Source organism: Acinonyx jubatus, chromosome A1 (assembly GCF_027475565.1).
Source record: "Acinonyx jubatus isolate Ajub_Pintada_27869175 chromosome A1, VMU_Ajub_asm_v1.0, whole genome shotgun sequence".
Taxonomy (NCBI): Eukaryota; Metazoa; Chordata; class Mammalia; order Carnivora; family Felidae; genus Acinonyx; species Acinonyx jubatus.
This window is the reverse complement of record NC_069380.1, coordinates 21,859,399-21,885,798: the sequence shown is the minus strand read 5'-3', so window position 1 is coordinate 21,885,798 and position 26,400 is coordinate 21,859,399. Positions and strand designations below refer to the sequence as shown.

Here is a 26,400-nt window from a genome sequence, read left to right as displayed (position 1 = left end):
ACTCAAGATAGACTCCCAGGTCAGCCTCTCAAAGCCCTTACCTGAAGACGTGGGATCTCAACGTTGATCACATTGAGACGTGTCAGAGAAGCAGCAGGCCAACATGTAGAGGGTGACTTACTCTCTGCGGACCTTCACCGTCAGAGGCTCAAGTGCAGAGAGAAAGATAAAGAGCTTCTGTCTACAATTTAGGATGCTCTATATCTGCCTGATATTTTTGTATTTTTCCTAATGTTTGTGTTCGCTTAAAGTCCTATGGAGTCTTCCCAGGATGAAGACGGAGGAGAATGGATGTAAGCATCACAAAACATACCCCAAACACGGAATGAACAGAGGTCAAATCTTGCAGGTTTGGGAATTATAACTCAGTGCAAAACATGACCTGGATTTCATGATAGACATATATATATAAATGTGTCAGAGCTTCCTAAAGCTAATTTGGAAAGCACTGAAAATATCTCAGAGAATGCTTTAGGATGCCCCTTATCAGTTATTAGCAGGTAAAGCTGTAAGATGTATCCAGGCCACTTAATCATTGAAGGGAAATTTGCCTACAGGCCTTCCACTCACCTGCTAGTCACTGACCACTCATCTCTTAAATGGCCATGGTCTGAACTTATGCAGGCTCTGTGTTCTCCAAGAAGATAGTATTAAAAATGCAGAGTTTCATTTGTATGTGATTCCTGTGGGAGGCACTCCTGTGGGAGGGGTTGAAGCCATTTGGGACAGTGATCTAATGACCAGCATTTGAGTGATCATTTCTTGGAAGAAAAAGATGTTGAGGACACAGAGGATAAAGGAGGAGGAAAATAATTTATGAAATGCAACAAAGCGTCTGACTTAAGTACAGTGTGTTTCAAGTGTATTGTTAAAAATCTGTAATGGCGGTTAATAGAAAGTGAGAAAACGAGCACTCACCTACAGAGGATTTCTGTGTAGATTTAGTGTTTATCGAGGGGATGTAAATAAATAAGTTACTTTTACCATTAAATAGAAGAATGAGCCAGGGCGCCTGGGTGGCTGAGTCAGTTAAGCATCTGACTCTTGATTTCATCTCAGGTCATATCTCACGATTGTGGAATCAAGTCCTGTGTTGGGCTCCGTGCTGACAGTCAGAGCCTGCTTGAGATTGTCTCTGTCCCTCTTGTGCTGCCCTTCTCCTGCTCTCTCTCTAAATAAATTTAAAAAAAAAAAAAAAAAAGGGAGAAAGGGAAGAATGGGCCGTTGTTGCCCCACGCTTGCTGCTGCTGCTGCTTGCATCCTCTTGTGCCCATGGCCTAACCGGGCCATCAGCTTTTTAGCAGATGTACGGTAAGCACTATTTTGCACAGAAGACAGGACCCGAGTCTACAGACACTAATAATTGATTTGTCTGGTTTTCCCTATTTTCTTTTTCTTTTTTCATGACTATATCTATTGCCTCATGTTGATTTATATACATAACCGGGAAAACTGGTCTTACTGCAAAAATAAGTTTTGTGGTTTATCTAGGAATAATACAGAAAATATTGCTTTTTTGTGAGGAAAATAAAGTTTTCAGCTTATTTCAACCTAATAAAGTAAGAATTTTGTGGGGCTCCTGGTTGGCTCAGTCAGTTAAGCATCCGACTTCGGCTCAGGTCATGATCTTGCGGTTGGTGAGTTCGAGCCCCACATCGCGCTCTGTGCTGACAGCTCGGAGCCTGGAGCCTACTTCAGATTCTGTGTCTCCCCCTCCCATGCTCATGCTCTGTCTCTCTCTGTCTCTCAATAATAAATAAACGTTAACAATTTTTAATAAAATAAGTTTGAAAAACAAAACAAAAAAGAAACACTGCAGAATAACTGTCTAGATTATTTAGATCCCTTTAGGTGAGGCATGTGTGATATGTGAACTAAGAACATACAACCTTTGTCATATAAGTGATGATGTAAATATGAGTGTATTACATTTAAGTTGCTATAAAGGACATCATATGTATTTTTCTGAGTATGCAAATATCAGCTTCATTTCCTCTTCTCAAGGCACATGAAACTAAGGAATCCTCAAATTTGAACATCCTCTTTATTTAAATAAATTTGTATTCCAAAAAGAACATAAGGCAATTTACAAAAATGCCAAAAATAAGATAAAAATTAAGTTAATGGGGAAAGTAGGAAGTAAGTACAAATGAGTGTAGATAAAATAAGATTATACTAGAGAGAGTGAGGACACGAAACTCATTCCCGGTGTCTGATTGGGGAGGTTACATGACTTAGTGCAGACAGGAGAATTTATCCTGTGGGTCCTCCAAGGTAACATCCTATAAGCTAGAAAACTGTGTCTTCAACGATAATCTTTACAGCAAACAGTACTGAACTTCACAGGGCTTTTTCTTCTACTGCCAATGAGAAAAATTACTGCACACCTGGAAAATGATAAAATGAGGATTACTTGTCAAGTTTGTTTGTTGGTTTTAATTTGTAACATACTAGATAGAAGCAGTGGCAATTTATAGCCCTGCAGGTGAGAGGTTACCTTGAAGAACCTGATAAAGGATTAGGATTTTCTAGCCCAGTGGAAAAGGTGTTATGATTCAGCTGAAGAAAGTTAACCGGGAATATTGTATTGAGGAGGTTCAGAATAAGCCACCCCAAAATATGCTACTTTGGCATGTGGATTATTTTGAGCTGAAGATAATCAAAGCCTGGTAGTCTCAGGAAAAGCTTTTTATCTCCTTCTTAACTGCCTAAAAATATTAGAAAGGGCGCCCATACCAGGAAGAGAGCCATTATCAGAGAAAGCTTTTTCATCTGAGAGACTTATCTGTGTGGCAGGAAAAACATTTGCTTACCATTTAATTTACTCTTCTCATCTTCCTGAGAATTGTCTTCCTCCTCTTTGAAGCCCCAAACCTCTATCCTTTTCCTTAGCTCAGAACAGTATGTAAATCTCAACTGCCTGGCCAGCTTTGAGTCTCATATCTTTGAGGGGCTCCCTTACATATGTAATTGAAATTTTTTGTTTTATCTTGTTAATCTGTCTTTATTATGGAGATGGGAGAGTTCTCAGCCAAGAATCTAGAAGGGTAGAGTAAAATTGTTTTCCTCCCCTATAGTATCAGCTATTTTACTTAGAGTCCTTTCCTCTCCAAGTATTTAAAGCTCCAATGCCCAAATGCATGCTGAACTAGGTCTCATTGATATCACTGGACATTCTCTGTTATAAGCCAGATGAAGGAAGTGTTCATTGAGTTGTATTAGAAAACATCTACACGCTCATTCATTTACATATTGCTTATGGCTGCTTTCATGATATATAACAGAGACTGAATGGTCCCTAAAGCCTAAAATATTTACTCTCTGGGCCTTTACAGAAAGCATGCCAACCCCTGAACTAAATAAAACATTGATACCTATTCCTTAACTAGTCTGAACATTTTGCTTAATTTTTAACATCAGCTAATGTTGATAGATGATGGGATACCAAACACATCATCTTGGTACTTGGTAGAAGCAATTCTATAGAGCGCCAAAATACTACTGCTAAATACCAGAGACTCAGAGTCTTTAGTGGCTGGCCCCTGGAATCAGGGTTTTAACATAGTCCCCAAGTGACTTTTACCCATGTGCAAGTTTAAGACCTGCTGGAGCCCTCTGGTCCTGTCCAGTGGTTCTGTACAGCTTCTGGCTCCATAGATCTAAACTGGGGCCCAAGACTGCATTTCTAACAAGCTCCTGAGTGATACTGATGTTGGTGCTCCAGGGGCCTTAGTTTCCTCATCTGTAAAATGGAGATGATAAACATCTATATCATAGAATTATATTAAACAAAGTAACGTACACTTATATCTTGCTCCCACATCTTTCAAGCCATAGTGTTTGGGCAAGTTACTCAATGTCTTCGTTCCTCTAAGTTGGGGTAATAATAATGATACCCACTTCACAAGTTTGTTGGAAGGTGTAAATAATATGTGCAAAGTAGCTAGAACGGAACACAGTAAATACTCAGTAAGATACTCTTCTGTTACCATTATTTGTTACATAAGGTGTCTGATGCATAGTAGATATTCCATCAACTCCCTCTCTATTCCCTCCCTTTATGTCCCTCTAGTCTCTTCTGTTGATTTCTAACATGTCTAATTACAGGACTTCTTCAAGGATGCTGATTTAGAAATACTCAAACCAGGGGCACCTGGGTGGTTCAGTCAGTTGAGCATCTGACTTCCGCTCAGGTCATGAACTCACAGTTCTCTGTCTCTCAAAAATAAAAGGAAGGGAGGAGGGAAGAAAGGAAGGAAGGAAGGAAGGAAGGAAGGAAGGAAGGAAGGAAGGAAGATCCAAACCATTCCAGAGGGTGCCACACAAATGAGGACCCAAAAGTTGCTGAGATATGAGCCGTGATGCCCAGGCACCTGTTGGATGGCCTTCTGGCAGAGTGCCTCAGGACAGACAATACGGGAAGTGGGCTTGCTGATCCTTTCCATCTCATGGGAGCACAGACATTCCCAAGGTTCCTGGACATTCTTACTTTGTAGCACATTAATCTATGTGGCACTACAGTTACTTTTCTGAGGACACCGTTTGGGACAATGTATGGTAAGCCTGAGAGGTCATTTCTCTTTGGCAGCACTGCCCTCCATAACAAAGCGAATGTTCTGTGAAAGGCATCTGGATTTTGTTTCAGGCTTCTCTTTGCTTTCTTGGGGTTTAAGTGCTGCCAGGAACTGCCTTCTGAGAATTGTTTAGGAAACCTTAATTTCTGGACGCAGGTGTTTATGGTTACATCCTTGCTTAAAATGACCAAATTAGGGCCAATACTGTCCACAAGGGTGCACTGGCCACCAGCAGTCCCTATCAGTCTTGTGGCCACCTAATCTCCAGGCTTGCAGAAGACAGTCACTGGTCATGATGTGCCTTCCATGTAAGAGAGCAAGACTGAGTGGGAGGTACACTTTCTCTACTAACCAGGTATGTGGTCTCTGCCACACACCAGCATAGGAACAAGTCCAGTATCGATGCCACGTCTTTATGATGGGCTCCATGCCACCTCTGCTTGTTTCGTTGTGAGAAGTTTCTGTTCAAATAAACACACTGCTGGGACTAGTATTCCCAACCAATAGGACCTAGAATAAAAGGAGAAGTTTTGGGTTTTCTATAGAGAATAAACAAATGGAAGACAAAGAAGGGAAGGACAATAATTAATGATATTGAGCATCTATGCTTTGCCAGGCACTGTGCTATTTGGGACCATTTAGACTTCAAGAAAATTTGTGATAAACCTATTACCACTGTACATCCCTCCCTCCCTTCATGTCTTCCTTCTTTCTTCCCTCTCTGAATAATTCACTCAAAAGCTATTTTATAGCCTCCCATTACCTCCCCTCCCCTCTCCTCCCTTCCCTTAGAGGCCAAAGGGGCTGTGACAGCAGCAGCAGCAGCAGCAGCAGCAGCAGCAGCAGCAGCAGCATGGGTGGGGAAGCCAAGGAAGCAATCAATGTGCTAAGGAAATTAGATTACAGGAATTGGGGTGGGGGAGAAGGAAAGCAAAAGAGAAGAAACTATATTGAGGATAATGGGAATGAGGTTTCTTGCTGTTCAAGAAGAGATTTACAAATACGGCAAAGGGATAGGCTAGAAATAACCCTGACGTGCTAGACCAGAATTGAAGGGGTCAATGCTTTTTTAAAACACTTACTTATTTTTGAGAGACAGAGTGTTAGTGGGCAGAGAGAGAGGGAGACCCAGAATCCAAAGCAGGCTCCAGGCTCTGTCAGCACGGAGCCCCATGTGGGGCTTGACCCAAACCCACAAACCACGAGATCAGGACCTGAGCCATCCAGGCGCCCCTCATTGTGAACTCTTAAAGAGACAGCTGCTGAAAGAGATACATGAGTATATGTATATATGTATATAGATACTAATATATTTTCTAGATCTATCTTCTCAGAGGGTCTAGTAGTAATAACATAGTAGTAGCAGTGAGCACACTTACTGCCTAGATCTTAGTTTTTAAACACTGAAAGGAACCAGGGCTCCTTGGGGAAATGGTTGACTCTAAGTCTGGTGTGGAGAATGTAGAAGATGAGTCTGGAGCATCTTGTTGTACTAGAATGTAAAGAAGTGCTCAATGATCGATGAGGGTGTATCAAAAGGATAAAAGACACAACTTGAGGATTTCATCAAATATGGGACAATTTGAGCACTAAAATAAATAGCAGATTACAGCCCATTGAACAAAATGGGAATCGTAAGTCCATATAGATATGAATGAATGAATGAATGAGGAAGAGGGAAAAGCTCTTCCTTATTTTAGAATGACAACTACTATATGTAGGAAGAATTATGGAAATAAGAAATCACAACTGGACAGCCATTAAAATGGTAGTTAATTGGGGCACCTGGGTAGCTCAGTCAGTTAAGCATCTGACTTCGGCTCAGGTCATGATCTCACAGTCCATGAGTTTGAGCCCCGCATTGAGCTCTGTGCTGACAGCTCAGAGCCTGGAGCCTGCTTCAGATTCTGTGTCTCCCTCTCTCTGACCCTCCCCCGTTCGCTCTCTTTCTCTGTCTCAAAAATAAACATTTAAAAACATTTTTAAAAATGGTGATTAATTCATGTGGGATTCACCAATAAATGCTACAGTTGGCATGTAGAGGTTTCATTGGTATAGGATGTTAGCATAGTTTGGGGAATTTCTCTTCACAAAGTACTGATCAATTACAGAAGGCAAAATGACTTTAGTAGTGACTGAGGAAATGTCCCAGGTTGAAGGAAAATAATGAAGGGCAAAACTCAGTGAATCTGAATGGGATGCTGTACCAGAATAGAAATGACACGTTGAAACACTTTTCAAATTTTGAACAGGGTCTGTGGATTGCACAGTAGTGTTCGATCAGTGCTGATTTCCTGTTTTGGACTGCTGAATTAGCATGTGTTACAGTGTCCTTGTTTTGTAGAAATGCATACTGAAGTTTTCAAGAGGGGATTGGGCAAGGCGTCTGTGACCTACTCTCAAGTGATTCAGAAAAAGAATGGGGTGGGGGAGGTGTGCAAATGTAACAGAATAACAAAAAAATGGTACAAATGTGATAAAAGGTTGAAAACTGCAGATTCTGGGAAAGGGGGATATGGGAGTTCTTTTTACTGACAAGACATGAAGTGACAGGCAAAGGATCTATGATTAGTAAGTTTAATTCACTAATATTGCATTACTGTCAGGGTATTTGCTGTACCTGCCTTTTCAGCATGTCCCTGAAACAGGATTACACATCCCATCTCACTGGAGTCTGGCTTGACGTGAGACTTGCTCTAAGAGTCATCATGTAGTTCTGCCATCTCTTTTCCTTCTGCCAGGAAAAAAGAATATCCAAAGGCTGCTCCTTTAGCCTAGATCCCAGAGCCAATCCACAGGAGCAGAGCTGCAGCATATGTGAGCCAGAAAGAAACCTTTGTTGTGGCAAGCCACGGAGATTTGGTGGTTATTTGTTACCCACAGCTAACTTAGTCTCGGCTAACTCATAAATTAGCTAGTAAATAACTTGGGTGGTTAGAGTGTGAATATAGTTTATCTGTCTGACATCAAAGTCCATGCGCTTTCCACTTGATATAAAGAATTATTTATTGATTTTAAAACCATTTTATTGATTAAGCTGGGTTTTGTTGTGCTCACCTGAACTGAGCTTGTCCCATTTCTTAGCACTGAGGTAGCATTTGTCTTGTACTCCTTTTTAGTCCTTATTCTCCTTTGCAGCAGAACCATTATATCCAGTAATATTGTAGATAAGATAGCCCAAAAAAATTTGTGACAAAGTACTAAAAAATGCTAAATAAAATATGGCTGAACTAGCAAGAAAGTAAAGGAAATAATCAGAGTATTTACTCAGAGTATTACTCTGAAATACTATGAGACTAAAAATGGAATGAAAACAGAAATCCAAAGAGAAGGACATGAGCAACAAAGCTAATGGTTGTTCAAAGGGTAGATTTGACTTGTAGAGATTAAGGATTATATATATATATATATATATAATGTATATATACACTATATATTTAATGTATATTAAATATATTATTATATTAAATATATTAAAATGTTAAATATATTATAAATATATTTAATTAATATATTTAATAAATATATAATATATAATCACATATATATACATATATATGATACAGATGCTATATCTTTTTATTTTGAAAGAGTTTAAAACTCAAACAAGTTGCAGAAATAACAGAGAGTTCCTATGTGCCTTTCTCTAAGCTTCTGCAATGATAATATATTATCATAGCACATTGGGAAAACCAGGGAACTGACATTGGTACAAAACTATTAATTCAGGTATATACCCTATTTGAATTTCACTAGTTTTTAACACACTATTTTCGGTGCCAGTCAGTGCCCAACCTTGTGTTACCTCTTAGTGGTACCCTTCTCCCAACCATAACACTTGGCAACCACTGATCTGTTCTCCATCACCACACTTTGAGAATGGTATATAAATATAATCATACAGTACATAACACTTTAAGACTGTTTTTTTTTTCTTTTCACTCAACACAATGTCCTGGAGATCCATCCAAGTTGATGCATGTATCCTTCCTTTTTATTGAGCAGTATTCCATGGCAAGGATGTTCTCTAGTTTGTTGTCTATTCATTCACTGAAGGTTGTTTGGCTTTTTTCCAGTTTTTGACTATTACAAATAAAGCTTTCTATGAACACTCATATACAGAGTTTTGTGTGAACCTAAGTTTTCATTTTTCTAGCATAAATACCCAGGAGTATGATTGCTGGGTGACAGGACAAGCATATATTTATAAGAAACTGTCAAACTGTTCCAAAGTGTCTGTGCCATTTTATATTCCTCCCAACAATGTATGAGATAGCCAGCTGTCTGCATCCTTGTCAATATTTGGTTTGTCAGCACTTTTTATTTTAGCCATTCTAAATAAATAAATTGTGGTTTATAGCTACAATGAAATACTATACAGTAGTGAAAATTAAGGAACCATAGCCATACCCATCATCACTGAAGATTCCCTTCAGTCCTTCACAAGATAATGTATTTTAATAATGTTCAGCTTTTGCTTTCAAAAAGCAGTTTTTATGTCTTGCTATTTGTCAGTATTTCAAGTTATGATAACATAAGGGGTTGGTTATGGAAACTGGGCTCTGAGTCACTGGGGAGGAAGGGTGGAGCTTCAATTTGACTCCAGCCTGGGACACTTATGAAGTAATCAAATAAAATGCACTGGTCACAAATCTACAATATCAGGTACTTCTCATATTTCCCAGGAGTACTCCCCCCCCCACACACACCTTTTTCATAATCACAATTGCACCCCTTGAGATCTTATGTTTGATGAAAATCAGAACGTCCCTATGGCTGTCCCTGGCACTGAGTTCCTAAGGACTGTCCAATCACTGATGGTAGCAACCACCTGGGCCGCCCAGCTCCGCGCCCCCCAACCCCCCAACACCTCCTCCCTTCTCTAAGATCTCGACGGTGACCGATGGGGCAGCTTTCCATTTCAATTCCCCTTCACTCTCTCACCAAAACTCTCAAGTCTGCGCAGGCTTCATCACTCTATTAGAGTGTGTACACCCTGGGACTTCCAGGCCAAAACATCCTCAGTTGGCCTTCAGCAAAACCAGCGAAGACAGCTAAATTCGGGCCTTAACTGATTTATCGCCCAGCGCTTCTTAACTAACCGGCAGCCCCTAGAGGCGCAGCCTCTCGTCACCGCGTCCACGCCTCGCTAACGCAACAGACAAGGCGCCCGGAAGTGGCGGCCAAGTTCTGACGTCAGCTGGCTGCGCCGAGTTGGCGGTTACCGTACAGTTGCTGGGAGGAGGCTAGAGGTGGAGCCGCTGGGGCCAAGATCATGCCGGACAGCGAGAGGTATTCTGGGCAGCAGAGGCCGCTAGGCTTGGGATGAAAGAAGCAGGGCAGATGCAAAATCTGGAGAGCGCGGGGGCCGGGCGGTCAGTCAGCACCCAGACTGGCAGCATGACTGGTGAGTGTCCCGGACCCTGCTGCTGCCACCCCAGCCTTCGCTCTGCCCTGAGCCTCTGCCTCCGACTAACTCCGCTTTTCCTGCCTGCCCCTCTTCGCCTGAGCTTCTGCCCCGGGACGTCTCATTCCCGCCCTAGGCGCTTTCTTCCCTCTGTCACAGGGGAACCAACCCCTGGCCCGGCAGCACCCGCTTTTGAAGTCGCGCTCACAGCCCACCCCTCCCCTCCCCCCCCCCCCGCCCCTTTTCCTTCTCCTTTTCCTTCTCCTTTTCCTTTTCCTCTCAGGACCTAGAGCTGGGATCTCGAGTATTGAGCTTGAAAATTCCGTGCTTTTGACTTGATTTCCAAATTAACCACACGTGACGCTTTCCTGTATTTCAATGCCTTGCCAGCAAAGGTCACCTCAACTGCCCTTTTTGCAAACCTCAATTTAAAGAAAAGCTTGCTCCACGTCGACATCAGATGCAGGGACTTCTCATAACTTCCTTTGGATTGTTCCCATAGTTACTTGTATCAGTTGTGCCATTTTTACCCTTGACATGTGAGGGCCGGAGAAAGGGCCCAAGTTTGAAAAGTGCCAGAGGAGGTCGCTGAAAGTGAGGTTGTAGCCAGTCTCCTGCCCTTGATTGTCTTGTCCGCGTATCCTTTTTTTCTGCCTCCTACTAATGCAGCTGAGTTAAGGCGTTAGCACCCAAACGGCCTTGAGTATTAGTTCCTATTTTCATCACTAGTAAAATTTTAAAGTGTCTGCCTCTCTTTTGTAGGTCAAATACCAAGGCTTTCTAAAGTCAACCTTTTCACTCTGCTCAGTCTCTGGATGGAGCTCTTCCCAACAGTAAATACAGCCCAAAGACAAAAATCTCAGGTATATTTTGTTTACATAGTTTTTGTCACTTAGAAAAGCAGTGGTCTAAGATTTGATTGTTTCAGTTTCTGTCACACTTAAAAACAAACCAAAAACCTTAAAATTTGCAAAGTACTTTTGTGGTTTCGTGTGGTATTTGTAACTCATGGCTGTAATAGCTCATCTTTCTAATCTAAAAATAGAATTGTTAACCATCTCAGACTATGCCATGTTTATCAGATATTAATGGTATTTATATGTTGGTTTGGACAATTAGATTACATAATTTATCATTCAGTTGTATACAGTTGATGTTTCATGTGAGTAGTTTTCCTCCTCTCCCACCAAACTAAATTACTTGAAGGTTGAAATCATGTCTTATTTTACCTTATTTTTCCATGTCTTATTTATACCCCTTTAGCATCTACTTTTGTAATAGGTGATCTGTGAGTGCTAATTGATTTCTTGTTCCTAAATTAGTCTCTTTTTTGGATCTCAAAGAGGTGATCAAAACAGATTAGGAATGTATAAAAAGATAGTCCTAGAAGCCAGTGGATTTGAAGCACAGACATTCTACAGCTTTACTTTCTCCAGCCCTTGGGCAGCAAGGTGCTACTGTCTCATCATTTTCCTCTGTGCTTTGAGTGGCATGATGGTAGGTTCTCAATGTTTTAGGGGACCAAGGCCATATATGGAGTGTAGTATTAGGTTACTTAAGCATTTAAGACATTGTTTGAAAAAGAGGAAAGGGGGAAAATTACCCCATGGCTTCTTACCATTCTGACAACATCGCTTTTAATATTTTGGTACTTTCCTTCCATCTTTTTTTAAGCACAGGATTTGTGCTTTTCTTCTCTTGCAAAATTGTACTTGTATTCTGCATCTGTTTATGGAAGTTTCCAACTTGTCAGTAATTGTGCTGAAAGGTTGTTTCACATATTCCACAAAATGATTTTTTATAAATCCTTAAATTCCCACAGTACTCTTACAAGGTCATTCATAACCGTCTCTTTTTCGTTTTCTTTTTGATGTCTTCATTATGGTGGATATGGCTATGTGCTTGCCACTGGAGATACAAAAAGAAAAGATTTGGTTCTTATTTTCTAACGGAGACTAAAATTAAGCATTTAAACAATTAAGATGCAATTGGATGGCAGAGTCAAGTACCAAGTATAAGCAGAGATGCTACCACGACTGAAGACTGCAGGCCAGGTGCTACATGGGGAAGTGAGGGAAAGATGCACTGGGAAGGCTGCATTTGCACTGAGACATGAAGAATGAGTAGGTATTTGCCAAGCCAAGGGACTCCATATGGAAACATCTGGAGGAGTAAGAGAATTTGTGGTCCTCACGGAGGAGGGTGAAGTTAGGTGGAGGGAAGAGACTAAAGATGAACTTGGAAACGTATACAGGAATCAGCTAATAAAAAATATTGTATGCCTTCCAAGGGAGTTTAGATTTTATAAGTAGGGACCACATTGAAGAATTTTAACAGGGAATTAAGGAATTAACTTATTGACGATTAGAACTTTATCTTTTTAAAGCACGCACAGGTTCACAGCAAAATTTCCGGGAAAGTATACAAATTTCCTGTGTACTCCCTGTCCCCCTACCCCACGTGATATCCACCATTAACCACATCCTCTCCAGAGTGGTTCATTTGCTACAATTGATGAACCTACTACATTGACACACCCTGATCACCCAAAGTCTACATTTTACTTTATAGTTCAGTCTTGGTGGTGTATCTTCTGTGGGTTTGGACAAATGTTTAATACATGTAACCATCATTATGGTATCATACAGAATATTTTCATTTCCCTAAAAATTCTCTGTGCTTCACCTATTTATCTTTCCTCCACCCCCAACCCTGGCAAACCACTGATTTTTTTTTTTTTTTAAAGTGTCTCCATAATTTTGCTTTTCCCAGAACATCATATAGTTGGAATCATATATTAGTATGTAGCCTTTTTGGATTGATTTCTTTCACTCAGCAATATGCATTTAAGGTTCCCACATGTCCTTTTCATGGTTTGATCACTGCCTTCTTTTTAGCGCTGAGTAAGATCCATTGTCTGGATGTACACACTTTATTTATCCATTTACCTGCTGAAGGAGATCTTGGTTGCTTCCAAGTTATTGCAATTATGAATGAAGCTGCTATAAATATCTGTATGCAAATTTTTGTGTGGACATAAGTTTTCACTTCCTTTGGGTAAATACCAAGGAGCATGATTGCTGGATTGTATGATAAAAAGTGTATTTAGTTTTGTCAGAAACTACCAAACTGTCTTCCAAAGTAGCTGTACCATTTTGCATTCTCACCAGCAATGAATGAGGGTTCCAGTTGCTTCGCATCCTCTCCAGTATTTGGTGTTGTCTGTGTTCTGGATTTGGGGCATTCCAAGAAGCAGGTAGTGGTATCTTGTTTTAATTTGCATTTCTCTCATGACATGTGATGTGGAGCATTTTTTCATATGCTTATTTGTCGTCTGTATATTTTTTTTGGTGAGGTGTCTGTTAAGGTCTTTGGCTCATATTTTAGTCTGGTTGTTTTCTTATTGTTAAGTTTTAAGAGTTCTTTGTATATTTTGGATAAGTGTCTTATATCAGATGTGTCTTTTGCAAATATTTTCTCCCAGTCTGTGGTTTCTCTTCTCATTCTCTTGACAATGTCTTTCATAGAGGAGAAGTTTTTCCTTTTAATAAAGTCCAGTTTATCACTGATTTCTTTCATGGATCATGCCTTTGTGCATCCAAAATGTCATCGCCATACCCAATGTCATCTAGGTTTTCTCCTATGTTATTAATTGGAGTTTTATAGTTTTGTGTTTTACATTTGGGTCTATGATCCATTTTGAGTTGATTTTTGTGAGGGTATAAAGTCTGTATGTATACCGGTATTTACTCTTCCTGATAAGATGGTATCTCTTGGAGTAGTTTTCTCTTCCAATTCCTATGTGAAATGTTAACATTATTAAAACTGTTATGCATTGTTACTCCCTATTTCTTTTTCTTTTTTTTTTAATTTTTTAAATGTTCATTTATTTTTGAGAGAGAGAGAGAGAGACCAAGCACAAACGGGGGGGAGGCAGAGAGAGAGAGAGAAAGAGAGGGAGACACAGAATCCCAAACAGGCTCCAGGCTCTGAGCTGTCAGCACAGAGCCCGATGTGGGGCTCAAACTCACCAACCGTGACATCATGACCTGAGCTGAAGTCGGATGCTTAATCGACTGAGCCACCCAAGTGCCCCACTCCCTATTTCTTAATCACTCCCTCAACCCTCAGCCTGGCTCCACATATTATTAATGGCTTTGATTTCTCATTTCATTCTGGATCTGGATCCAGCCTTTTTCACTTAACATAGGAAAATGCTTATGCTGTAATACTATTATAAACATTGAAACAGCAACTTAGTCTAATAGTTTAAGAATAGCTAGTGGTTTTGTAGTTAGCCTAGCTGGGTTCACATCTGAGCTCCATTTCTTACTAGTTGTGTAATCTTGAGTAAGTAACTTTACCTCTCTCAACTTCCTCATCTGTAAAGTAGGATGTAGCTGGTACATACCATATGGGGCTTTTATGAAAAGTGGTTGAATTAGTATTTATAAAGCTCTTAGATAGTGACTGGCACATACCATGTGCCATATGTGTTTGCCATTATCTTTTTAATGTTTGCATAACAATCCATTGTATTGATGTACCGTGTGTATTCCCTTAGTACTGGACATTTAGATTGTCATTTATTTTTACCAGCTTCAGTATATTTTAACTTACAACCCCTTCTTTTTTTTCTTTTAATTTTTTTAAAGGTATTTGGTTGTTTTTTTTTTAATATTTGTTTATTTTTGAGAAAGAGACAGAGTGCAAGCAGGGGAGGGGCAGAGAGAGAAGGAGACACAGAATCTGAAGCAGGCTCCAGGCTCTGAGCTGTCAGCACAGAGCCCAGTGTGGGGCTTGAACTCATGGATGGACCGTGAGATCATGACCTGAGCTGAAGTCAGATGCTTAAGTGACCGAGCCACCCAGGTGCCCCTTCTTTAAATTTTTTTAATGTTTATTTAATTTTTTGAGAGAGAGACAGAGCACATGTGGGGGAGGGGCAGAGAGAGAGGGAGACACAGAATCCAAAACAGGCGGCAGGCTCTGAGCTGTCACCACAGAGCCCGACATGGGGCTTGAACCCACGAACTATGAGATCATGACCTGAGCTGAAGTCAGATGCTTAACCAACTGAGCCACCCAGGTGCCCTAACTTACAACCACTTCTAAATACGACTATATCTGAGATTTTCTGTGTTGCCAAATATTTACACTGTATGGGTGTTCCTTGAGGATTGTTCAGCCAAGTATACATTTTTACATTTTATGCCTTAAGACCTAAGAAGTTTTAAGAATCCAGCCCAAAACTAGATAAATGAGTGGGAGAGAAACTACTTGTTTATGAGACTTCTTGGGAAAAGCACATTTTTTTAAATGTTTTTATTTATTTTTGAGACAGAGAGAGACAGAGCATGAACAGGGGAGGGGCAGAGAGAGAGGGAGACACAGAATCTGAAGCAGGCTCCAGGCTCTGAGCTGTCAAGGGAAAAGCACATTTAATTAAAACTTTTAGACTAGAAATCAGCACTATTGAAAATGGCTGCTGTTTTAAAATAATAATTTCTCCTATTGGTTTGGCTTTTCATTTTAGTTAAGTTAAACATACCTAATTTCCTGAATATTACTTTAGTATAAGAATTAGAGTAACTGCATTATTGCTTCATTTTTCTCTACACATCATATATTATCCCTGTCTTCCAACTCTTCCCATTGTGTACTCACTGTACTTTTCCAGAACAGTAGCAGATAGCATCATGGTTTAGACGGTGGATTTAGGGCTCAGATCCTGGCTCTCCCATTTATTAGCTGTGTGACCTTGGTCAAATTATTTAATCTCTCTCAGCCACAATTTCCTCATCTGTAAAATTGGAACAATATAGGAGCAACTCTGTAAAGTTGTGAGGATTAAAAGAGATAATTTAGAGCTTGCCACTTGGGAAACACTCACTGTTAGGTATTGTTATTATTATCATTCATGTAATCACCATCACCACTGCTACCATCCACACCCCCACCATTTCACTACCAACATCATCACTTTCTCCACTTCCTGTTCTGCTGGAATAGAAACCTTATTCCCAGGATGTGGCTCTTCTTATAAACTTCTTAGAGGTTATTCCTTTTCTAGCATCCAGCCTTTGTTTTTTAAGACTAAGAGGTTAACATTCACCAAGTTTGCCATTCGCACTTTCAAACTTTCTCTAATTTATTATGTATCCCACCTATTTCGGGGCTCACAGAATTCTGCTGTATCACTCTGTCTTAATTATCTACTCACTTCCTAGTCACTTTCCTGTGTCATAAGCTCTGTAAGGGCTACATCCTAAGCAGCTAGGTCTGTGGCTAGCACAGAGCAAGGATTCAATAAATATTTGTTGAATTAATAAGTGAAGGAGTTTGGTCCCTGGCTCAAAACTTTCTACTTCAAGTTTTACTTGTGGACATCCTTATGTTAGTGTCCTATTGCTTCTATAACAAATTACCACAAAGTTGGTGGCTTAACACACATAGTTATCTTACAGTTGTGGAAGTCAGAATCCTGAAATGGGCCTCACTAGGCTAAAATCAAAGTGTCAGCAGGGCTGTTTTCCTTCTGGAGGCTCTGGGAAGAATCCCTTTCCTTGCCTTTTCCAGCTTCTAGAGGCTGCCCACATGTCTTGGACCATGAACCTCTTCCTCCGGTCTTTAAAGCCAGCACTGGCAGGCTGAGTCTTTCTCATGGTGCATCACACTGGCACTAACTCTCTTGCTTCTCTGTTTCACTTGTAAGGATGCTTGTAATTACATTGGGCCCACCAGATAATCCTGCATCTCAAGGTCAGATGATTAGCAGCCTTAATTCCAGCTACAGTCTTGCCATGGCCATGTAATGGAGTCACAGTCTCCAGAGATTGGGACAGGCACGTCTTTGGGGGACCATTATTCTGCCTACCACAATCCATATCTAATACCTTTACTGTGTAGTTTCTTATCTTCCCAATTCCAATTAGTTTATTTCTTCTTCTTTTTTGTTTTTTTTGTTTTGTTTTTTTGTTATCCTTGGGTGGGCATAAACCAGTTAATTTACTTCTATTGCCCTTTAGTCCTTCTTAGCCATGGCCACACTCTGGACTATTCCTCAAAACTGTCCCAACTCTGAAATCTTAAACTACAGAATTTTATTTTCTGACCATAACTTTCAATCCTTCTGTATTTTAGAAAAGTATGTAGGGGCCTGATTGTAAAGGCCTTACTTACTAGATTAAGTAGTCTGAACTTGAACCGGAACAGTGTGTGAAGTCAGTGCAGACTTTCATCAGGAAAAAAAGTGAATGATCCAAAGCCAAGAAAAACAACCTTCAAATAAGAAATACTGAGTTAATTCTGTGTTTTGTGTACTAATCTTTTTTCTCCCTTAATCTGCTTTTAATTAGGAAAAGGAAGAGGGAAAGCATGGACACTTAGGAGATAATGAGGAGGTGGCCAGAATATCTACTGATAAAAAACAGGTGAATTTTTATGATTTGTTAAAAAGACATGTGTTTGTAATAACAAAGCAAAAAGAATGGTATGAAGTAGAATAGAAGTCCCTCTTATACTCAGGTTTCCCATTCCCACTTCCAAGGCAGGTTCTTATATATACCCTTCTAAAAGTTTTCTGTGCATTTACAAGACTATACATGTCTCTCCTGTAAATAACAAAACCAAACAAATACAAATAATTATAGGTTATTCTATAATATGCTCCTACATCTTTCTTTTTTATTTTAATCTTCACACTTAACTCTTGATACATTTCCATATTAGTTTATATAAATGTATTGAGAAACATTCTTATCTGGTTCTCTCGTACTCCAACACATCTTGCTGGTTTAAAGAACACAAGGCCTCTTACACAACGCAAGGCCCTAATTACTATTGACTTAGACCATTTCTCAGAGTTGTGTTTGCAGCAAGCAACCTTGAGGGTTGAGGTAATGTCTCCCTCTGGGACAGAGAGGAGATTTGCTTGCTGTTTGTGATAAAACAACAGAATCCCAGGGTTGGTGTTCTTTTCCTATCACACAACCCATCTGGGTTTCCTGTCCAGAAATCCATCTGGGCCCATCTGCATGGCCCCTATGGGACTTGTGGGCAAGGGAACCATCACAGACACTGTGCTCATTCTGCTTGCTGTGCTGTGAATGACCCAGGAGTTTTCATGTCTTCTGCCAGCATCCATGAAAAGCAGCAGGCTGATATACTAGCTCAAAAGAAGGGTAAAATGAAAGCCCAGAGCTGGTAAGATGAACTTTGTTCTTTTTAATATTGCATAGTATTTCCTTCTTATTTTAATCTTCTGAGTTTTCCAAAGAGATTTTAATTTATTGGGTGTCTAGAAGAGACAAAACACGTATATTTTGGGAAAAGTTACCTTGATGACTCTAATATACATTCCTGGAGATTTCCTGATTAGTTCTGAGAGTGAGTCTCTAAAGTGACTTGACTCTTCCTGTCCAACAAGAATATAGAAATAATTTGTCTTTGAATATTTAGATACTTTTAATTATAAGAAAGACAAAGGTAAAAAAAAAAAAAAGTGACCCACCATTTAATATACTAGATTGTTTACCAAAACAGACTGTCCTCTTTTGCTTATGTTTTTTTAAGTGTTTTTTTTTGTTTGTTTGTTTTTGTTTTGTTTTGTTTTGTTGAGAGAGAGAAAGAGAGCTCACAGGGGACGGAGGGACGGAGAGAGAGGGAGACAGAGGATCCGAAGTGGGCTCTGTGCCGGATGGGGGGTTTGAACTCCTGAGATCATGACCTGCGTTGAAGTCAGACACTTAACCGACTGAGCCAGCCAGGTGTTCCTCTTTCGCTTATGTTTTATGTAAAAACTATGTGACTAAAATTACGTAGATGACTTGCCAAGACGTCAGTGAAGTGAAGCAGTTCAGATCCGGAACAGTGATCCCCTGAAAAGATTTAGTCCTCTGGGAGTTACAGGAAATGGAAGTGCAAAATGAAATGCAGCTTAGGCTTTTATTTGCTTTGTTTTAAGTTTGGATTGGAAAAGCCTTTGTCTCAAACTTGATATTTTGGCCTTAGCTGGAAACAAAATGAAAAATAAAAGAGATTTTCTGAGGTGAAAACTCGACTCTAGACAAAAAGTGATAAACTTAGCCTAAAAGATTATTCTAATAATAAATTGATGAATACACTTCCAACTTATTACTATACGTTGTTTTTTTTTTTTTTTTAAGTCTTTTTTGGTCAGGGTGTCTGGCTGTATTTCTGTCTGCTTAACTAAGAAAATCTAAATCTAAAATCATCTAATGGCAACCATTTCCATTTGTCACAGTTGGTTCAGTATAATAAAATGAGCTCTAGCATCCTGAGATCTTTTGATAAGGGCTTAGCAGTTCTTTTCTGAAGTTAAACTCACTGGAAGTATTCAGAAGCAGATACTAATATATACTTTGTATTTAGAGGACATAAAACTATTAAGAAATTTGGGGATGGGAAGGGGAAAGAGCTCATAAATTCAAGATAAATGTAAAGCATATTTTAAAAGCCAATATAGATCTTTCATGTTTTAGATATATTTTTGGAAATATATGTTGTAAAAGAAAGAGTTTTGTATTCCTTTTAAGTGTCCTTACAGTTTAGGAAATGTTCGTTTAGCCCAGAAAGGGAATTCTATAAAACTTTCTCTATTCTTTCCTTTTTAGGCATTTCACAGAATATCATTCTCCATAGTTGCAGACATTTATACTCATAGCTGAACCTGAAACTTGACTGTTAATATAGCTTTGTTCTAAGATGTTTAAAGTAATTTCAAATGTGTCCTGTTGGGGTAACTGTAGAGTAAAATCCCTTTGAAAGGAAGTAGGGAATAATGAGTACCCTATTCTCAGTCTAAATTCCCCTCATGTTGTAACAATCTGTCCCAAAGCTAACATTCAGGTTAACATTCTATACCTGAGAGACCTTTCCTGTGAAAATGGCATAAAACTATTTTGTGCCGTACATTGAACTGTTTTTTAACTTAGTCTGTTTTATCTGATATTATCATTGTTACACCAGCTTTTTTGATTTGTATCAATGTAAATTAGGACACTTTAGCTTTAATTTCATACCTCTAGAATCCCAGCCCATCCCCAGCCTCCAGGGCTTAAAAGCAGAGTCAGCTTTTAAGCTATGGGTAGGATACTGCTGAGGTAGCTCAGGCTTCCGGCTCTGGCTCTGGCTTTGAGTTCTCCCTTCCTTTGTAACACCTCAGGGTGAGTCTTTCTTCCTTTTGAACTTGACTGTACACTTAAAACCTTTTTTTTTTTTTATTGTAAAATCTATATATTTGTAGGAGGTGGGACCTAACCACATTAGTCTAGACTGCCATAGTGCTAAAAATGGGTAGAGCCAGTTTTTAGAAAGAAGTTGAGAATTCTCTTTATTTAGTCAGTATTTTAACTGACTTAACTTTTAACAGTTAAGATGACCTCTGCTTTAGTTCTGCCTTTTACCACCTGTGGATCTTTTAGATCTTTTCTAAATTTTTCCTTATTACCATGTAGAAGCTTAGTACTAAGTAGTTATGGACTAGGTGGTATAAGAAGCAAGCAAATTGACTTGGCTCTTGCCCTTTACTAGGTTAAAGTGTATTCATTTTTCAGTAGGACAAATTAATAATAATTAAATCCTTCATTGTTTGCTTAAGAAAGCCTAGATTTAGAAAATTTCTGGTATAAAGCTAACATTCAGAAAAGTTTTTGGACCTAATGAGAAATGTGCTTTTGTTCAAACTGTGTCCAGATAAAGAACTAAACAAAACTTTAAGTTTATTAATAAATCAAGTATACTATATGATATGATTATTACATATGTTAAAAACCAAAACTCAACTGAGAAAATGTAAAGGTCTACTTGTTTTATTCAATGATTCATGAATTGGGCAGCATGTCATATAATAGAGAGGAGCTCTGCAAAGCTGTAAAAATAGGAGACTTCTACAGGCAGAAGGGGCAAGAAAAGGAAGTTGCTAGCAAAAAGTTGATTGTTTCAGCCAAGGTCACATTCTTTTGGGGGACTACAGGAGTCTACCAGGTGGATTACCTCACTAACTGACCAGGAAATTCCAGTCTGGCGAAAATGCAATTGGGTTAGGCATTAGGTGACAGTCTGGTGATGTGGACTTGGCATAAGTGACTCCCATTTGGGGCCTGTTGTCTCTTGCTCGACTCCACCTGAGAGATGTGATCAAAACTTAAGGCATTAGCGCCACCCCTAGCTATTGCTCTGAAATTCTTGCAGTTTTGCTGATCCTCTATGTGGTATTCACACACCATGGGTTCTGTTTTTGCTTTTGGTGGGTTTTTTTGCTGAATCTTTGTGGTGTTCACAGATCATGACTTTGGGTTCACATTTTTAAAGTCAGTTATTGTCTTCATTTCTTTTCTGATATTCTGGTCTGAAGGAGATGATTTGTTTGGTGGTTAGCGGCTGTGAGCACACATTGAAAGCTGTATTTGAGAGAATACAGTGTGCCAGAGAGACTACTATGATTATAGGCAGGGTAATCCCCCAAATCTGGAGTGTTTTTGGAGCTGTGGTTCCCCAGCACCCAAATCAACCAAAATTAAATAAGTTAAAGGAGTGTTGAGGGAGATACTTTCTTTTCTTTTTTAATTAAAAAAAATTTTTTCAATTTTATTTTTTTACCTTGAAAGAGAAAGAAAGAGAGAGTAGGGGAGAGGCAAAGAGAGAGAGAAGAGAGAGAATCCCAAGCAGGTTCCATGCTGTCAGCACAGAGACCATTGCAGGGCTTGAACTCAACAAACCATGAGATCATGACCTGAGCCAAAATCAAGAGTCAGACGCTTAATGGATTGACCCACCCAGGCACCCTGCAAGGATACACTTTCTTAAGCCAAGTGGCTTGTTCAGTGGTTTTATGCAGCTGAGTTTCAACTTCCTCAGAAGTGTCAAGTGCCATAAGTAGTGTTGTTCACAGCACAGATACTTCCTTGTTCAGCCAAAAGATAATTAAGGGCAATCCTGTTTCCAAGAACGACTTTAGTCAGAAGGTCTAAGGATTTTTTGGGGTAGCTATTTTTTTTTAGCAACAGATTCCATAATACTTTAAAGAGTTGAGGAGATTCCTTATCACAGCCTCATTTGTACTCACTCCTAACCAGGGAAGTGGATCTGCCAAAGGGAGCTAATTTTGACTCACATGTGCTTCCTGGTAATTCCCGTTTGAGTCTGAAAGGTTTGAACCTGAAAGGTGAGCCATGGAGGCCAATGCAATTTAAGGCTATGTAGAGTGTACAGGCAGCATCAGGGCAAGTCCACAGTCATTTGAAAGTTGGACTAACCCCTTTGTAATGGCCTGAGATATCTTTCAAGGCCCAAGCAAGGCAAAACGTGGACAAAAGAATCATAAAGACCTCATCTGTAAGAATTAGGTAAAAGGAGAATCAGACGGGAGGAGGAATAAAAAGAAATGTTTTGGATCTGATGTCTTGGGAGAAGGCAGTATACCTCAATGTTGGCTCCTTCTCTTCCTAGTGAATTTGATTTTGATGTCTTCAGCTTTGCACAGGACCATATGTCAGGTGCAGCCTTCTTCAGCTGTGACATATGTACCCAGGGGTCAAGTCCCTGATATTTGGTTGCCATCTGGAGAGTGAGGAGGACCTAGTATAATCTCTTCTAAGGAGATTCAAGGGCAGTCTTTGTTCTTAGTAATTCCAAATCAGAAGCATGGGAGAAAGTTGGGAATGTTATTTTGGAGAGTCATAGCTGGATATTTGAGGTAACTAGAATCGGGATCTAGTCCAGTTTACAGGTATAGAACAAAACCTCAAAGACTAAAGGATTAGAATCTAATACATACAAAGGTGCAAACATACTTTTTCTCTCTACTATTACTCCCATATTTTAAAAGATAATTACAGTAAAATTAATTTGTTTTCATTAAACATGGCCTTATTTACATAAGTACAGCAAAAATAGTGATTGACCATATAAGCTCTTTTTTCATACAGCTTTGCAGAAACTTCTCATAAGGAATCTCAGATTGAGCTCTTAAAAACCTCTGAGGCCAGGAAACTAAGCCAAGGACTTGCCATCAGATTTTATCTACAGTATCTATAGTTGGGGTGAATTTCTCTTTCCTCAGGTCCCCCAAAATATCCTGAAGTTCCCAGGCCTGCCAAGAAGTAACCTTCCTTACTTACCTGTTAAGACAGCTGGGAACTCTTTAAGCAAGGTACCAGGCTGGTCTTTCCAAGTAGTTCCTTAAAGCTGTCTGGTCATATTTGAGTCTATATTCAGTCTATACTGTCTAATCTTTCCGATTGTGTTATAAGGAGACCAGATTCTCATTGAATTTATGCAAATAACTGACTAAATTGCCATGGAAAGAATACTTAAGTTTCCAAATTCTGGAGGGGTCAGATAAGGAGAAAAATGTTTCATCTTTGTATACAATGGTATACTATATCAAATTGCTTTAAGTCATTCATAACTTAAAAGAAAGGTTTCCTTAAATTTGGAAAAACAGGACCAGCAATGCTTTAAACAAAAAATTGTAAAAAATTGTAATTCTCCTTGTCAGTTCATTCAGTCCTATGTATTAACTATTTGTTCTGCTGGATTCCAGTTTTTCCATTAGTTCAAGAAATTTTTACCCAGTTCATTTTTATTTTATTTTTAATATCTTTTAAAAATTTTTAACGTTTATTTATTTTTGAGAGACAGAGAGAGACAGGGGAGGGGCAAAGGGAGAGGGAGACACAGAATCCAAAGCAGGCTCCAGGCTCTGAGCTGTCAGCACAGAACACGACATGGGGCTCAAACCCACAAATCATGAGATCATGACCTGAGCTGAGGTCAGATGCTTAGCTGACTGAGCCACCTAGGCGCCCCTACCCAGTTCAGTTTTATGATCTTAAAGCTATCAGAAACCTATGCTTGTCAAAGTGCTTTCCATGAATCTCCTTGAAGATGAAGCTTTTCCAGGAACACTTTTGCAAAAGCATCTGAGTAAAACAATAACTAATGTAAATGACAGAAGACTTAAAAATGCCTCCTTGTTAATGATCTGATGAGAGCTCATTACAGGGTTGTTGCAAAGAAATTTGGTTATTTCTGTGACCTACAACATTTTAAGATAAAACTGGAATTATGACTGATAAATTATACCAGGACATATCAGATGCCAGGAATTTTATACGGTTTGGGGAACACTTGTAACATATACCTGCACAAATACATTAAAAAGGCTTCGTGTTACTTCTCATTTGACAGTGCTTCCCATGAAATTCAGCATATCATGTAAGCCTAATTATCCTAGTTAGTTTAACATCTCTCTCTTTCTCTTTTTTTTTTAAATAAGGAGAAAGAACAATTCTTTTGTGATTTTCCAGGGACTTTCTGGAAAATCCCAGAGTTAATTCTAGGCCAAAAAAGACTTCATTTAGAATTTTATTTATTTATTTTATTTTTATTTTATTTTATTTTAGGGGGGAGTTTGTCACAAATATCAAAAGGTTTTAAAACACTTAGTCAAATCGGATCATAAGTCACTGTGAAACAACTCTTATTTACCTACTTTAACTACCGTGATAATTAAAGACTTCGAAGGTAAATACAGAAGTTAAATAGTTGTAAAAAAATTAGTTCTTTTAATAGCAAAGAATCAACTTTTTTTTAATTAATCAAAGACGTGGTAGAGACAACCAAAACATGGGAGATTATTTTTTATTTATTTATTTAAAAAAAAAAATTTTTTTTTGACGTTTATTTATTTTTGAGACAGAGAGAGACAGAGCATGAACGGGGGAGGGTCAGAGAGAGGGAGACACAGAATCTAAAACAGGCTCCAGGCTCTGAGCTGTCAGCACAGAGCCCGACGGGGGGCTTGAACTCACGGACCGCAGATCATGACCTGAGCCGAAGTCGGCTGCTCAACCGACTGAGCCACCCAGGAGCCCCGAGTGTCCAACTCTTAATCTCAGCTCAGATCTTGATCTCAGGGTCGTGAGTTCAAGCCCTTGGGCTCCGTGCTAGACATGAAGCCTACTTAAAAGAAATTTTTTAATTAAAAAATTAAAAAAAAAAACTTCATTAAACTTGTTCTAATCTTAGCCAGCTTGATCACATAAAATATTCCTTTCCAAAGACTCCTTTTCTACAAATATTCTATAACCTTTTTGGTATCCCTTCAGATTTTGTTCTCCGTCTTTCCTCTTTCCCATTCTGAAGTAACTAGTCTCACTATAGGACAAAATTACTTGCTTTCCCTCAACAAAAAATGCATGTCCATTCCTCATGCCTTCTTTTACTGAAAACACACATCCTACTTTCCTTTGCACATGGAGATTTTTTTATTATTATTTCTAGTAGCTTTAATTAAATATATTAGAATTTTTAAACCCTTAAAGACCTTAATTTCTAATAAAAATAAAGAAGTAAACAATTGTGAACTATCTTTTACATTAACATTCTGTGGCTTGGCAAATTTATAAGTACTTTTCATAATTTCTAAAAACGTAGACCTTCTCATAGTAAATTTTTCAGTGTGACACAAAACGTGTTTACTAACAACCCCCCCCAAATCTGTAGTTCCTCTATAAAAGGAAACTAAAAAGTAGATAAACCTATGTCTAGTAATGAATGTTCCAGTGTTTTATGTTATTTGGAAATAATCTAGATATTCAATGACTATCCATCATTTAATTTAACTTAGCAAAACTTCAAGGTTTCAGGTTACCGAAAAGATTTGGGGAAACTATTTAAAAAGTTTACCCAAAAACTTTCATCTCACTTACATCTATTTAGTTCACTTCTTTTGAGCAATTATTTTTGGATTGCTTAGGAAAATTTCATCATTCCAAGTTATTTTTCTACCTGACAGATTTTGTAACAGAGATGACATGAAATTATTTGACTAGTATAAGGAGGCTGAATGAAGTTGTATGACTGCTTTATATTCAGTGTTGAGAACTCTAAAGACATGTCTATGTTAATTAAACCAACAAGCTTAAATAAGCCTTAATACTGAATGTTTTCCCAGATCATATGAACCTGAAAAGCATTTGGGTTTAGTTTCGATTATATTTTGGAGAATTTTGTGAATAATCGATATAAATGTTTAATTTTCTTTAAGCCAGTTAAATAGAGCTCTTTTACAAATTAATTTTGTCAATACTATCCAGAGGTAGAAAATACCACACATCTACAATACATATACATAGATGTACTTAAATATATAGACCAATGCAAACAGAGACCTTATAGCTTTCATTTTAAGATTGTAGCCATGAGACAGGTATGGTAATGCAAAACTCACTAGCTTATAAAAGAACAGTTGGAATAAGTTAAATTTACCTATTCAGATGGCTGAATCTTTTTCTGTAATATTTGGGGAAATGACATTGAAGATTTGTATTTGACCTTGACAAGCAATTTTATGAAAGCTGTCAACTAGATTTTGGGCAAGGGACCTTCTGT

The 26,400-nt window shown here is 38.8% G+C and overlaps 1 protein-coding gene and 1 long non-coding RNA gene across 4 annotated transcripts in view; one reads left to right on the top strand and one right to left on the bottom strand.

Moving 5' to 3' along the window:
* Window positions 1–2,025: 2,025 nt before the first annotated feature.
* LOC106971975 (uncharacterized) lies at window positions 2,026–9,756 on the bottom strand. Of its 2 annotated transcripts, none has more exons than XR_003422111.2 (3): window positions 9,519–9,756; window positions 4,305–5,084; window positions 2,026–2,387 (listed from the first exon to the last, which is right to left on the bottom strand). It is a non-coding gene; the product is annotated as an uncharacterized LOC106971975 (long non-coding RNA). The 2 variants fall into 2 exon arrangements; XR_001429772.3 differs by having other exon boundaries at window positions 4,927–5,084; window positions 9,519–9,743.
* Window positions 9,757–9,776: 20 nt separating this feature from the next.
* Window positions 9,777–26,400, top strand: part of CDADC1 (cytidine and dCMP deaminase domain containing 1) — a 46,156-nt gene continuing 29,532 nt past the window's right edge. Inside the window, exons 1-3 of one of the 2 annotated variants that reach the window (XR_003422109.2) lie at window positions 9,777–9,981; window positions 10,744–10,844; window positions 17,340–17,414. Coding sequence is in view for 1 of the 2 variants with exons in the window: in XM_015068887.3 (XP_014924373.1) it covers window positions 9,900–9,981; window positions 10,744–10,844; window positions 17,340–17,414 (258 nt within the window). In the remaining variant the exon portion in view is untranslated. The remainder of the gene's footprint in view (window positions 9,982–10,743; window positions 10,845–17,339; window positions 17,415–26,400) is intronic. The other variant, XM_015068887.3, reaches the window with a different exon arrangement.